This window comes from Periplaneta americana, chromosome 7 (genome assembly GCF_040183065.1).
Source record: "Periplaneta americana isolate PAMFEO1 chromosome 7, P.americana_PAMFEO1_priV1, whole genome shotgun sequence".
Lineage (NCBI taxonomy): Eukaryota > Metazoa > Arthropoda > Insecta > Blattodea > Blattidae > Periplaneta > Periplaneta americana.
The window spans coordinates 182,305,424-182,318,578 of NC_091123.1; the positions used below are offsets into that span (position 1 = coordinate 182,305,424).

The following is a 13,155-nucleotide window of genomic DNA, read 5'->3' on the forward strand; positions in this document are numbered from 1 at the left end:
TTATTATTATTATTATTATCATCATTATTACTATTCTTATTCTTATTATTATTATTATTATTATTATTATTATGAATAATTGTCTTTTTTTTTGTATGCCTCATTTATTTTGACCTGCTGTTCACATATTATTATGCCTTTTTCTTTCTTTCTGTATGTTATATACTATGTCTGATTTCTTCTTATTTGTTGTTTATTTTTTATTATTATTATTATTATCTTATTCAGTTTTGTGTGCAAATTGTAGTGTAATTTGTAAATTTGTAGTGTTTTTGTAACGCAGTCTTTATTCCTGGTTGAGTGTTAGAGAAGGCCGTATGGCCTTAACTCTGCCAGGTTAAATAAATCATTATTATTATTATTATTATTATTAATAATAATGGTAATGATTTACGTAAAATGGTATTCAAGCAAGGAAAAACAAGAGTTGATATTGCAAAAGAAACTGTAATATAATGCAATAATTATAAACATGTACAATAAAATAAATATATCAGCATTTTTACATATGTAACCAGTGGAATGTGTACTCCTTGAGACAACCCCGCGTACCTCTGGGGATGTGCATATCATAAATTGAATACCATTGATCTAGACAACAAAATATTTTTGCCAAAATTATACATATCAGTTTCTGCCATGACACCACATTATTGCAACATAAATTTAAGATATTACAGGATTATGTATGAAGTCAGATGATGCATCCAGTTCAATATTTGTATCCATTTATTACTCAACACTTATCAACAGTAATCTCACTAGAGGTTTTGATTTATCTAGAGAAAATCAAAACTCGAGTGGGATTTAATTGACTATTACATGATTAGAAGAAAGTATATAAAGTACTCCAATACAATAAAATATTAATTGACTTACGAAAATACAAAACTATCTTCAAATTTGTACCATCTCAACATTATAAATATTACTCTAGTAGATGGCAGTAGTGTGTTATGATGAGCTGTTTTCTTATCAGTTGTGCCAACTATGGAATCTTCATTGAATTCTGTGGATGGTTACTGGTCAAGAAGGCTTTGTTGATTCAGTTTCATTTTTATTAAAACACTTCAATTATCGCGATCCCAGTAATCAACGTCACTTGACAGATGATTTTCAATAAATCTTAGTATTAAACAATCTCTGATACGTGACTATCCATAATATCATATAGCAGAAGCTATAACATAACCTAAATAATATAAACGAGTGTTAGAAAAGTTTTAATTAGGGATGATGAAATAAACAAGAAACATTTTAATTAACAATGACGAAATAAAAAATAAACCTGAATAATTTTAAAAGAAACAATTATTGAAAGTAGGTACAATTTTCAAATTTGAATGTTTTAGTGGTTGGTGGTTCAGTTGCGTGTAAAAGAAGTGAACTCATTGATGTACATGGTGTATGATTCAATATGAAAAACTTATCAGATTACCAGGAAACAATTGGCATTCATACAGTCCTCTCCGTAGATTAAAAACTCAAAAAAGTTTCAATTCCATGGTTCAAGAAATAAAACAGAAAATCAATATCCCGAATTTAAAAGAAAAACTTACAAATTAAACCAAACCCTTTAACACTATTAAATATAGAGTATAATCTAAATTTAACACAAGAAATACTGAAATCAGAAGTAAACACTGAAATAATGAAACAATTGTATTTAGAGACAATTAATATTAGGTACCCTCCACAAAACTGGCTTCATTTATACACCGACGGATCCTTGATCTCCAGAGAACAAGGTGCCGGTGCAGGTGTTACGTGCTGTCTCTTCTCACTTTATAGATCTCTTGGATATGGAACAACAAGTTTTGATGGAGAAATCACTGCAATAAGTGAAAGTCTCAGGAATCTTCTATGCCACATCAATAAATTTAAGAATGCAGTTATATTGTCAGACTCCAAAGCAGCTATTCTATCAATAGTCTCTAAACACACACCTTCATCTCAAACAGCAGAAATAACTAAAATGCTCTCTCAATTAATATCACTCAATAAAAGAATTGTATTCCAATGGATACCATCCCATTGTGGAATCCTGGGAAACGAGAATGCGGATGCTTTAGCAAAGAAGGGCAGCACTGCTACTTACAGACCTGTTACTAAATCTACGTATTACTCTGTGAAGAGATTTATTAAATCTACATACTTAGACTTCAACAAACAAAATTTGAGAACACAATCACAAGGGAAAAAATGGAACTCTCTGCATCATAATCCACAGTTAATTCCCGATTTACCACGAAAACCGTCTGTAGCTGCATTTAGATTGGCAACAGCCATGATTGTTTGGCCAAACACCTGCATAGAATTGGAATGTATCAGTCTCCTAACTGTCCATTGTGCAACTCAAATCAAGAAATGGATTCAGAACATCTCAAAATCTGTGCGTCAGTGGCTGGCCATGATAATATCTTTGAAAAATATTGGAGTGCAAGAGGTCAAATGACTTTATTGTCAAATGCCTGGCATTAGAAAACAACAACAACAACAACATGGTGTATTGCTCAACTTATTCAGGATTTCCGAATGGTGCTCTTCATTTATTTGTAAATAGGGTTTCAGGAAAGATGCATAGCTATGACTAGTGATCTTTATTAATTCTTGTTCTTGAATGCCAATGCGAGTCATATTTGAAACTGCTGTGCATTGACTGGAGTGGTTTGTAATTTTCTGTTTTTTGACGTCCAGACCAGTGCAGTTTGAAATGTTGGCAAACAAAGAAACAAATGCTGGGGACGCGATAAAATTGTGCAGCCATGATTGGTTGAAAGACGTCCTTTCGTACCATTTTATTGGTCAAAAGTAGTGTGACATAGTAAAAGTGTAATAGTCAGAAGAAAACAATACTAAAGCCATTACATATAACCTGTATGTCAAGAAATGGATTCGGAACACCTCAAAATCTGTGCTTCAGTGGCTGGTCATGATAATATCTTTGAAAAATATTGGAGTGCAAGAGGTCAAATGACTTTATTGCCAAACGCCTGACATTAGAAAACAACAACATAACCTGTATGTGAGTAAATAACATCAAATGCACAAGTTTTGCAATAAAATATACTGGAATTTCTGTATCATACATACTCTTCAATGATTCACAACAATATCTTTACACCTAAAGAAACTGTTCCGAAAAACAAAGAAATTCAGTTGAGGATAAAACATACATGTAGAGAACATTTTAAACTCCAACAATTAAAAAATATATATATACATTATAATGATGATGTATCCATGTCGTCAAAACATGAAGCATTGAATGACGTCATTTTAGAGACTAGTTCATCCACTGAATGCTCCAATTCACATACATCTTCAAGGTTGATGTTGGAAGTGTTGAGACTGAACAGAATCTGGCATTTCAACGAATGCTGAAAAAAAAAATCATGCTTTAAAATGCATATTTCACGATAGTTAAAAGGGCAAACAATAAATGTACAATCATATTAATTCTTAAGGAAAGTAATGAAAGAAAATGTTAAATGTGATTTTGGGTTTTTCTTATCTTAGAACGTAACACAATGTCATTAACACAAGGCTTCCAATCTCGGGAATCTTCACTCCCACAATCCTGGGAATTCCACACGGTGAAATCCATACACAATTCCTAGTACTTGGGCAATCATCGCACTGTAAGTTCGACTTTAAAACATGAAGTACACTGAATAATTTCGAGGGACAAATTTTTCCGGGGCCGGGCAATGAACCCGGGACCTTTGGTTAAATGTATCAACGCTCTACCAACTGAGCTACCTGGCAACTCTACCAGACACCAATCCAATTTTTTCCTCTATATCCACAGACCTCAAAGTGGGCTGACAACCGTCAAGCAACCAACACTGAGTACACACTAACTCTGTGTGACTTAAATTGTGGTTTTCTGTTAACGAACAGTGACGTGTATTATGCAAATCAAGCTTTCAGGTATAACTCCCTGTAATAATAATAATAATAATAATAATAATAATAATAATAATAATAATCATCATCATCGTCCTTGCAGGTATTAGGCCTAGTGGCCTATTACGGTCTGAGTCCATCTTTTCAGGGGACGTCCCAAAGATAGTCTTCCATGTGGTATATAGTGGAGAATTTGTCTTGGGAGTCTGGAATGGTCCATCCTATTGACATGGTTCAGCCATTTTTGTCTAAGTGGTTGAGATGTTCATAAATAGGTGTAATTTTCAATTCTTCTGTAATTAGTTCATTCATTTTGTGGGCAAGCAAGCTGTAGCCGGCAGTCCTCCTTAGAAATCTCATTTCCGCAGTTGTTAGGCGTTGAACATCTGAGTTTCGGACAGTCCAGGCCTCACTACCATACATGACGACAAGTCTTGCTAGAACTTTATATGCTTTTAACCTGGTATGTTTTTGGGTTTTCGTGGTTGTGAAAACCTGGTTGACGGTTCTTAAGGCTCCATTAAAATGTTGAATATTTTCAGATATATCAGTAACAGATAAATATGTCAAATTATAACCTAAATATTTAAATGAGTTTACCTGTTCTAACGTATGGGTTCCAATGCAAATTTTACTCCTAACTGGTTGTTTACCTTGGAACGCCATAATTTTTGTTTTGTTTGGGGAAATTTTCGTACTGAAATTTTGTGCTATTATATTCAGGTGATGTATAATAATAATAATAATAATAATAATAATAATAATAATAATAATAATAATAATAAGCGTCAAATTTTGAATGTATAAAAAGTCATAGTTTATTCACAATAAATTATTTAAACAATTTCATAATGAGGTCTACTATGCAGAATATTCTGTATTTTGACTTGGTAGTTAGGCCTATTAAAAAAAGTTTTATGATTTTCAACTTTATATATGATTTTTTCCCACCACCCCTTCAGCAATAGTTTGATTTACTTCATGTTTGGCTAACAACTTCTGTATCTAAATTCGAATTCATGTATTTTCGTCTGACATTTCATAAATAATATTCCTGTGAACATGATGATGACGACAACGATGACAACAACAAAGACAACTACTACTGGTACTACCAAATCCCAGAACCATAACATATGCTGTACTTATCAAAATTATAAGGAAGTTTTACAGTCGACTTCAAAGAAGCCCAAATTATTTCATTAAAAGAATTGGAGACTATAATGTAGATGACTTCAGACTGTACCGAATGCTGAAAATGGCTATTTTTGATATTGGGTAATAATCTAACTGGTGGTCTTGTGATACAGGGTAAGCAAGCACAAGCAAATTTCCAAACTTTTTCAAGGACATCAACGTCTTCGAATTTGTTAGTGCAGTCAGGCACCTATGAAGTCCGATACTGCATCAAAATCCAAGCAGAATTTAAAAAAAAATCCCAGAGCCAGTGTTGGCTTACAGCAAATTCAATTAAACATACCCATTCTGAAAATATTAAAAAAAAAAACTTACCATTTTCTGTAAAATCTTCTCCCTTTCAACAGTGGAGAGTTTGTGAAAGCATTCAACAAGCTGCTTTCTCATCATACAAACCTCCACGATACTTTCAAGTGCTTTAAGAAGTGTCCTAAAACAGAGAAGTAAATATTTTGACAAATTCTTATTCAACTGTAGTGACAAAGTTAAATTCTTCTACCTCATGCAACTGTACCAATTTAATAATAATAATTAATGGTAATGATAGGTGAATAGTTATATTACCGGTTCTTCTGTATGGTTGTGAAACTTGGACTCTCACTTTGAGAGAGGAACATAGGTTAAGGGTGTTTGAGAATAAGGTGCTTAGGAAAATATTTGGGGCTAAAAAAGATGAAGTTACAGGAGAATGGAGAAAGTTACACAACACAGAACTGCACGCACTGTATTCTTCACCTGACATAAATAGGAACATTAAATCCAGACGTTTGAGATGGGCAGGGCATGTAGCACGTATGGGCGAATCCAGAAATGCATATAGAGTGTTAGTTGGGAGGCCGGAGGGAAAAAGACCTTTGGTGAAGCCGAGGCATAGATGAGAAGATAATATTAAAATGGATTTGAAGGAGGTGGGATATGATGGTAGAGACTGGATTAATCTTGCTCAGGATAGGGACCAATGCCGGGCTTATGTGAGGGCGGCAATGAACCTCCGGGTTCCTTAAAAGCCAGTAAGTAAGTAAGTATATCTGTGACCTACTGCTGGCATCCTGTGATGTAGAACATACAATTTTATAGTACTACTAGCCGTACCCGTGCGCTCCGCTGCACCCGTTAGAAATAAATATAAAGTAATTACATAATTAAAATAGGACATTTGATCCAGGGAACATTCGTGTTTGATAGAAGGATAAATCGTTTAATATGATACTTAATTTAAATTGCATCCAAATAATTAAAATGCGATCATTTTGGTCCAGAGACACTCATTTAGTGCAATGACAATTCCTTTAACCTGTTTCTTAATTTTTATTACATGCAATCATAGTTTAATGAAGATTGACATCATTTAGATTTAATGTGTATATTTTATTTTACTTGTTATAGGTTTCCATTGAATTATGGTAATAACTTAATTTTAACCCTTGGTTTCTACGTATTCAGTAAATGGCGCTTGGCCCACTATGGTTCTGAACCCTTCAAATAACTTAAATTAATTATAATATTACATATTATATTATATTATATCAGAAGTTACTGTAATAACATTATAGCATTATGTCCATCTAGAGGAACTACACTTTCCAATGGTGAAATAATAATTAATTATACAAATCGGTTAATTTAGCTTCCGATATTACTTCATACAAACACAGAAACATTCTCTGTAGGCTATCTTTTATAGCTTTCGATTGTTGCTGTCCAAGGCCCCTTATAGACGAAGTCATTTGTTTTTTAATTCATTACACGGCCTTAGATGGCAGTTATTTTAATTTTAAAACTTATCGCAAATTATTTTTAAAGAAACTTTTGTTATGTAACATTTTTCACAAAAATCAATAATAAGCGAGATATTTCGATTTATTTAATTCAGGCCCCCTTATAACCCCCCTTTTAAATAATGTATTTTGAATGCCATATAGCCTAAAATCTAAGTTACAACGAACTTCATTTATATTCCAATTTTCATCGAAATCCGTTCAGCCATTATCGCGTGAAAAGGTAACAAACATACAGACAGACATACAAACAAAAATTTCAAAAAAGCGATTTTCGGTTTCAGGGTGGTTAATTATATATGTTAGGACCAATTATTTTTGGAAAATCGAAAATTACCAGAAAAATTTCGGCTACAGATTTATTATTAGTACAGATAAGGCACTGTTGAAAGACAATCGACATGCATTTAAATTTCAGAATTTGGAGACAACATTTGTTATACACTGCAACTCTAATGAAACTAACAACAGCAAATGTACAAGTTATCTTTTTTTATATAAAAGATAAGGTATTTGAATCAAACTTTGGCTAAATACTTTTAATGTTTTGATAAATACTTTTGCATATTTTACCACATAAAGAATGGAAAGAGAAAGACTTCCAAGATTAGACCAGTATACAGACACAGAGACCAAGAATCGATGAAGGGATCAAGGCCATCTTTCTTAGATAATCGTTACAGATCACATGGTCTAAAATGAAGTTCATGATGATGATGATAATAAAAAGTAAATAAAATACATTTCTAGTTCATAAAAATCCAATCCCTACTTATGATGTAACATTATGAAATTATTAATTAATTGTAAGATTGTAAAACATGACATACTAGGCCTATATTATAAAAATATTTCTACCTTTGATGTCGAATTGATATAGGAAGTAAATCCTTCTTCTTGGAAGCCATTTGTAACAATCGAAAAATGGCGTTATTTTTATTTACTAGGTATTCTAGATCATCGTCCATCTTTTTTATGACCTTGTCTCCATCTCCTGCTGAAAAAATTGCATACATATATGGGATATATTATCATTTATCATGAATAAATGGTAGAAACAGTATAATACACATTTAGTCAAATGGGTGTGGTTCACAGCATTACAAGAGATTTCAATGACGACACACAATCACACATAATCATTCCTTTTTTTTTTCTAAGTTGGTTATTTAACGAAACTGTATTAATTACTACGTTATTTAGTATCTATTGAATTAGTTATAGAGAGGTGGTATTTTGGAGAGATGATGCAAAGGATTCGCCAAGTAATTACCTCATAATCGCCTTACAGTTGGGAAAACGTACGAAAAAATCTGACCATGATCAACAGGCCATGTTTCTGCCCCATACAATACAGAAACCTATTTTGAAAATCTGCAACCTGTATGTATATGTGTATGTATATATAACAGGGTGATTCACGAAGAAAGGTAAAAAATTTAGGATATGATATCTTACGCCATTTTGAGTGAAAAAGTTAATATGAACATAGATCCATTTTCGAACGATGGCGGAGCTAGATGCATTTTTTTGGTAAAACGTCTCGCCCCAATGTGAATCAGACGTTACCATACGCTGCTCACGTGAGACAAGATCACTGATGAATGACGTAACAATGGAATCTGCATTCTGAGCGATGTAGATAAGAGAAGAGAAACAAACCGGGTGGTGAGGCATTACAAATGTCACAACAAATACACTATCGCTTATCGGTTCACAGCAGTCCAGTCAGCTACCTACAGTACAGTAGTTATACAGGTACAGTTATCGGAAGTGTTAAGTTGTGTTTTTCAAGATGCCTTATAAATTTTCGACTACAGAATACGCCGATATTGTGTATGTTTATGGTTTGTGTGATGTAAGTTCCTTGCGTGCCGTCGCTGAATATGAACGAAGCTTTCCAAACAGAAGGGTACCATATCGAAGAGTATTTACTGTCTATGCGGTTGGATGAAAGACTTTGTATAGCAAAGGAATGGGGAAATGAGAGAGGCGCTAATCGACCGTATTTTGGATGCGGCATAAAGACAGCCACGTGCAACTCTCCCGAGCGACGAGCGCGATTCACGCCCGAGTGCAACAGTGCATTGAAGCAGAAGGAGGTACCTTTGAAAATGTGCGAAAACATCGACCCCGACTTCTAGAATATTAGGTATGTATGCATATGTGAATATAAACTTTAAATCTGTCCGTAATCTATCTCTAAATACAAGTTACTACAATGGAATCCCAGAAGTTTTTGTGAAATCAAAGAGCCATATCTCCGTAACTGTTCGAAAACGGACCTATATTCGTATGAACTTTTTTACTCAGAATGACTTGAGAATTCATATCCTAAATTTTTTACCTTTCCTCGTGAATCACCCTGTATATATATAAACACAGAGAAGAATAATATCGTACATCAATCAAGTAGGACAATTTATGAAAAAAAAAAGGAAATAAATAAAAAATATATAGATTTACAGGGGTGGGTGTGTGTGTGTGTGTGTATATATTATAAACCTATATATTTTTTATTTATTTCCTTTTTTTTTTCATAAATTGTCCTACTTGATTGATGTACTACGGCATGGCAAGTCCTCAGGATGAGGATAGAGGATACAGCCTCCAAATATATTGAATAAGCAGGCACGGACAGCCGATAAGGGGTGGTCCTCCAGCTTGGGAGTTGGGTGACAGGCTAACAACCCATCACCGTAAAAAAACAGCTTATTACGAAACCCCAACATAGCCTCGGAATGGGACTGATTCTATGGCACGACCACAGCAAAGGAATAATATATGATGGTAGGAACTGGATTAATCTTTCTCAGGATAGGGACCAATGGCGGGTTTATGTGAGGGCAGCAATGAACCTCCAGGTTCTCTAAAAGCCATTTGTAAGTTGTAATCCTCTTATATTATATCTGAACTGTGATCAAACACGAGCGCTACTCATTCGGTCCTAAAATTGATAAATATTATTGTATCCTCTTTTTTATATTTATGTATTATTTTATTCTATTTCTATTGTTACATATTATGTAGTTTGATTTATGTGTATTTTTTGTATTTATAATACGTAAATTAGCAATTGAAAAAATTCGAAGTTTCATTAAATTAAGTATAAATAATAATAAATGTATTATAACACGACTTTTCAACATACTTAATTTATTATGTTCAATCTTGGTAAAACAGAAGATACTTCAAACAAATGACAAATGTTCATGCACTCAGCATACTGAGATTGTTTTGAATATGATAGGCGTATGGGTTTTCGTGCAACTTAATCTGTACTGAATACGATCTGATCCCATTTTTAGGTGTATCGACCTTGAGACTTAGATAGTTTTGAATCCCCATTTTCATAGTTTCAATACTGAAAATGTATTCAAACCGATTTGATTGAATACTCCATGAAAAGTAGTAATTATTTGTGTAATAACAAATTTCACAATTCCTTTAATTTCTTAATGAAGTCAGTGCCGGTAAATCCATAAAAACTTAAGAAATTAACTCTTTTCTCACATTTTATTATATCTAAAATGATTTGAGCATGACAAAGTAAACAAAAGTAAGAAAGCAAAGTTGAAAGGTTACAGCTAGCCACATGCACTAGGCCCTACTTCTTACCTATCATTTTACTAAAAGCTGTGCTCCTATTCCTGTGAAAACTTTGTGTATTCTCAAGTTCCAATTTTCTTCTTTTCTCGTTGAGAGCACAAATATTTTCCATTATGGAAAGAATATCTTGAGCATCGTGCTTTTCACTCTACAAAACAATGTTAATATATCAATTTTAATAATGCAAGTCTATGACCTAATAACACTAAAATATATATATCACACCACCAAATAAAATAAAACTATGAAGTAAATATAGAAAGAGATTAAAACATAAAAACACTTAACTTTCTGTAAATTTTATTCTATACGCCCCTACACTAATAGTTTGCACAATGAATGTGGTTATTGGATACAGTGCCACCTTTAATATAGCCCTTTCAGCAAGTGATTACTTACTTACTTACTGGCTTTTAAGGAACCCAGAGGTTCACTGCCGCCCTCACATAAGCCCATCGGTCCCTATCCTGAGCAAGATTAATCTATTCTCTATCATCATATCCCACCTCCCTCAAATCCATTTTCATATTATCTTCCCATCTACGTCTCGGCCTCCCTAGAGGTCTTTTTCCCTCTGGCCTCCCAACTAACACTCTATATGCATTTCTGGATTCGCCCATGCCCTGTCCATCTCAAACGTCTGGATTTAATGTTCCTAATTATGTCAGGTGAAGAATACAATGCGTGCAGTTCTGTGTTGTGTAACTTTCTCCATTCTTCTGTAACTTCATCCCTCTTAGCCCCAAATATTTTCCTGAGAACCTTATTCTCAAACACCCTTAATCTATGTTCCTCTCTCAACGTGAGAGTCCAAGTTTCACAACCATAAAGAACAACCGGTAATATAATTGTTCAGCAAGTGATTTCCTAAACATTTTATTTTTCAGTGATTATTTTTTGTTGGTGCTTCACATGTGTAATAAATATGTCCTTAAAAGAGTATATGGTAACATTTCAATAATGCATCATCATTAGGGTCCGGATTTTTATGTAATATCAAGGTGTGAAATATGTACATATTTATGTAAGAAAAATAAGCTGAATAGGTATGTACCAAAATATGTAAAATCATGAAAATATATAGTATCAATATGTGGTAGGTATAGGATAGGTAAGACTGTCCAGTTGTGATTTTACCGCACACTTGACACATTACTATTTTTCCATCTGTAGTGAAAGCTTCATCCATCGCAATCCATGATTTTATTTTTGTCGTTAGGGTTGAAGATACAGGGGCCATTTTAGTTAGTAAAAGCAGTAGATAAACTCACTTGCACTTTATACTGTAAGTACTAAAACTAGAGAACTGAGTGAAATGAATGACACAACAGTACTGCAAGCACTGTTTCGCTTAGTGGATTACGAGAAAATAAGAGATGATGTCGTACATATGCATTTTAGCTGCTCCCTGTAAGAAACAAAGTACCTATTAAAACCTCAAACCATAGGTATTTACAAACTGGTGTTTGGAAAGTGACATTCCTGTCTCATTCAGAAGAGTAGGATTATTCCAGCCGAGAATCATAATTTCTAATTGCTCGAAAAATCCCATTTCCATACAGGTCATTCTGTTGTGGCTGCAGAATGAGGAAGACAAGTTCATTTTTCAGCAAGATGGTACACCACCTGACTTTCACCTCATGTCCATGAGTACCTCCTTTAATATTGGATAATTGTCACTGCAAGCCGAAGAACAAAACTTGATGGGATGGACTCTGTACTCACCTGACCTAACCCCCTAAGTGTTTGAGAATAAGGTGCTTAGGAAAATATTTGGGGCTAAGAGGAATGAAGTTACAGGAGAATGGAGAAAGTTACATAACGCAGAACTGCACGCATTGTATTCATCTAACATAATTCGGAACATTAAATCCAGACGTTTGAGATGGACAGAGAATGTAGCACGTATGGGTGAATTCAGAAGCATTTTAAATGCGACTGCAATTATTGGTAACCTAATATAGGCTAGATCTAATATAACCTCAACTACCGGTAACTTCAAGTTGCCAAATTAATCTAACTTTATTTCTATACCGTATTTATCAACGTCTTCGTGCTAACATCTGATTAAGAATAATATTTATTGTTTGATGAATACGCCTACCTCAAGTAATGATTCAAATGTTGTATTTTCCTTTGTTGGCTTCTGTGTTATGCTGTATTTTTTCGCTAACATCCAAAAGCTATTTCGTTCCTTATTTGCACTCATCTTTTTAAATTATATAGTACTTATATTATACTACACCTGAATGCTTTTATTTTACGTAGCTACAGTAGTATTACATTACAACCATCCACTACAATCTTCAACTTCCATCTGTTGAAAAAAAGGCGCCACCAGAGATGATAGAACAGGATTGCCAACATAACAAATATAACTTAAATATAAAGTTTGAATTTGCTTTATTACACAGGGATTACACACATCTATTCAACATATTTTGTGTATGATAACTTTTTCAGTACGCAAAAGTGATTTCTAATTCTATTATTAAGGTTACTGCCTAGATCATGGTTACAAGTATGAAGTAACCAAGATAATCTGGGGCCTAATGGGATTATCGCTCAAGGACTCTCGGTCTCGTGACAGATGAGCGCAAAATACAAACAAAAGATAGCCTATTTTGCTTCATGAATCATAATTGCCGATTTAAGTAGAAGT

General features: G+C 33.7%; 1 protein-coding gene across 2 annotated transcripts; it reads right to left on the minus strand.

The window, feature by feature from the left end:
• Window positions 1-427: 427 nt before the first annotated feature.
• On the minus strand, window positions 428-12,818 carry LOC138703818 (uncharacterized). Of its 2 annotated transcripts, none has more exons than XM_069832025.1 (5): window positions 12,598-12,818; window positions 10,503-10,641; window positions 7,743-7,878; window positions 5,422-5,536; window positions 428-3,380 (listed from the first exon to the last, which is right to left on the minus strand). In XM_069832025.1, exons 1-5 carry the CDS (start codon window positions 12,700-12,702, stop codon window positions 3,225-3,227), a joined length of 651 nt encoding a protein of 216 aa, XP_069688126.1. In that variant the 5' UTR covers window positions 12,703-12,818; the 3' UTR covers window positions 428-3,224. The 2 variants fall into 2 exon arrangements, with proteins under 2 accessions (XP_069688126.1, XP_069688125.1); XM_069832024.1 differs by having other exon boundaries at window positions 7,743-7,881.
• Window positions 12,819-13,155: the final 337 nt, after the last annotated feature.

Excerpts from the sequence above, each read along its gene's own strand:
- LOC138703818 (XM_069832024.1), bottom strand. The coding sequence starts at position 12,702 with ATGAGTGCAAATAAGGAACGAAATAGCTTTTGGATGTTAGCGAAAAAA. Across the intron at positions 5,537-7,742 it reads ATATCAATTCGACATCAAAG|GACACTTCTTAAAGCACTTG; the intron begins GTAGAAATATTT and ends TCTCTGTTTTAG. Across the intron at positions 3,381-5,421 it reads AGAAGATTTTACAGAAAATG|CATTCGTTGAAATGCCAGAT; the intron begins GTAAGTTTTTTT and ends TTTTTTTTTCAG.